The sequence below is a fragment of the Fulmarus glacialis genome, unplaced genomic scaffold (assembly GCF_000690835.1).
Source record: "Fulmarus glacialis isolate BGI_N327 unplaced genomic scaffold, ASM69083v1 scaffold41260, whole genome shotgun sequence".
Taxonomy (NCBI): domain Eukaryota; kingdom Metazoa; phylum Chordata; class Aves; order Procellariiformes; family Procellariidae; genus Fulmarus; species Fulmarus glacialis.
Window position 1 is genome coordinate 6899 of NW_009187836.1, and position 279 is coordinate 7177.

The 279-nt window shown below is 71.3% G+C and overlaps 1 protein-coding gene across 1 annotated transcript in view; it reads right to left on the reverse strand.

The window, feature by feature from the left end:
* Window positions 1-275, reverse strand: part of PIGT (phosphatidylinositol glycan anchor biosynthesis, class T) — a gene marked incomplete at its 5' end in the record, with an annotated part of 4864 nt that extends 4589 nt beyond the window's left edge. Inside the window, one exon of the mRNA XM_009576480.1 lies at window positions 115-275. Within this exon, the coding sequence (XP_009574775.1) occupies window positions 115-275 (161 nt within the window). The remainder of the gene's footprint in view (window positions 1-114) is intronic.
* Window positions 276-279: the final 4 nt, after the last annotated feature.

Genomic DNA, 279 nt, shown 5'->3' on the forward strand with positions numbered 1-279 from the left:
ACCCAGGAGGCCCCCGCACACACCGCGGCTGCCTCATGTGAGAAGGGCGACAGCTCCCGGGAACACTGGCTGTGGAGGGGACATGGAGGGACAGACTCGTGGCTGGGTACCTACTCGGTGACGGTGGGCTGGAACCAGACCCAGAGCTCGGCACCGGCGGGTGCCTGGAGGGGCGGCTGCCCCCAGGCCTGGGTGCGCCAGAAGCCCTGGGTGAGGGCGAGGTGGAGCTCCCGCACGCCCAGCGCCGCCACCAGTTGCCCCAGCGCCTTCGGGAAGAGC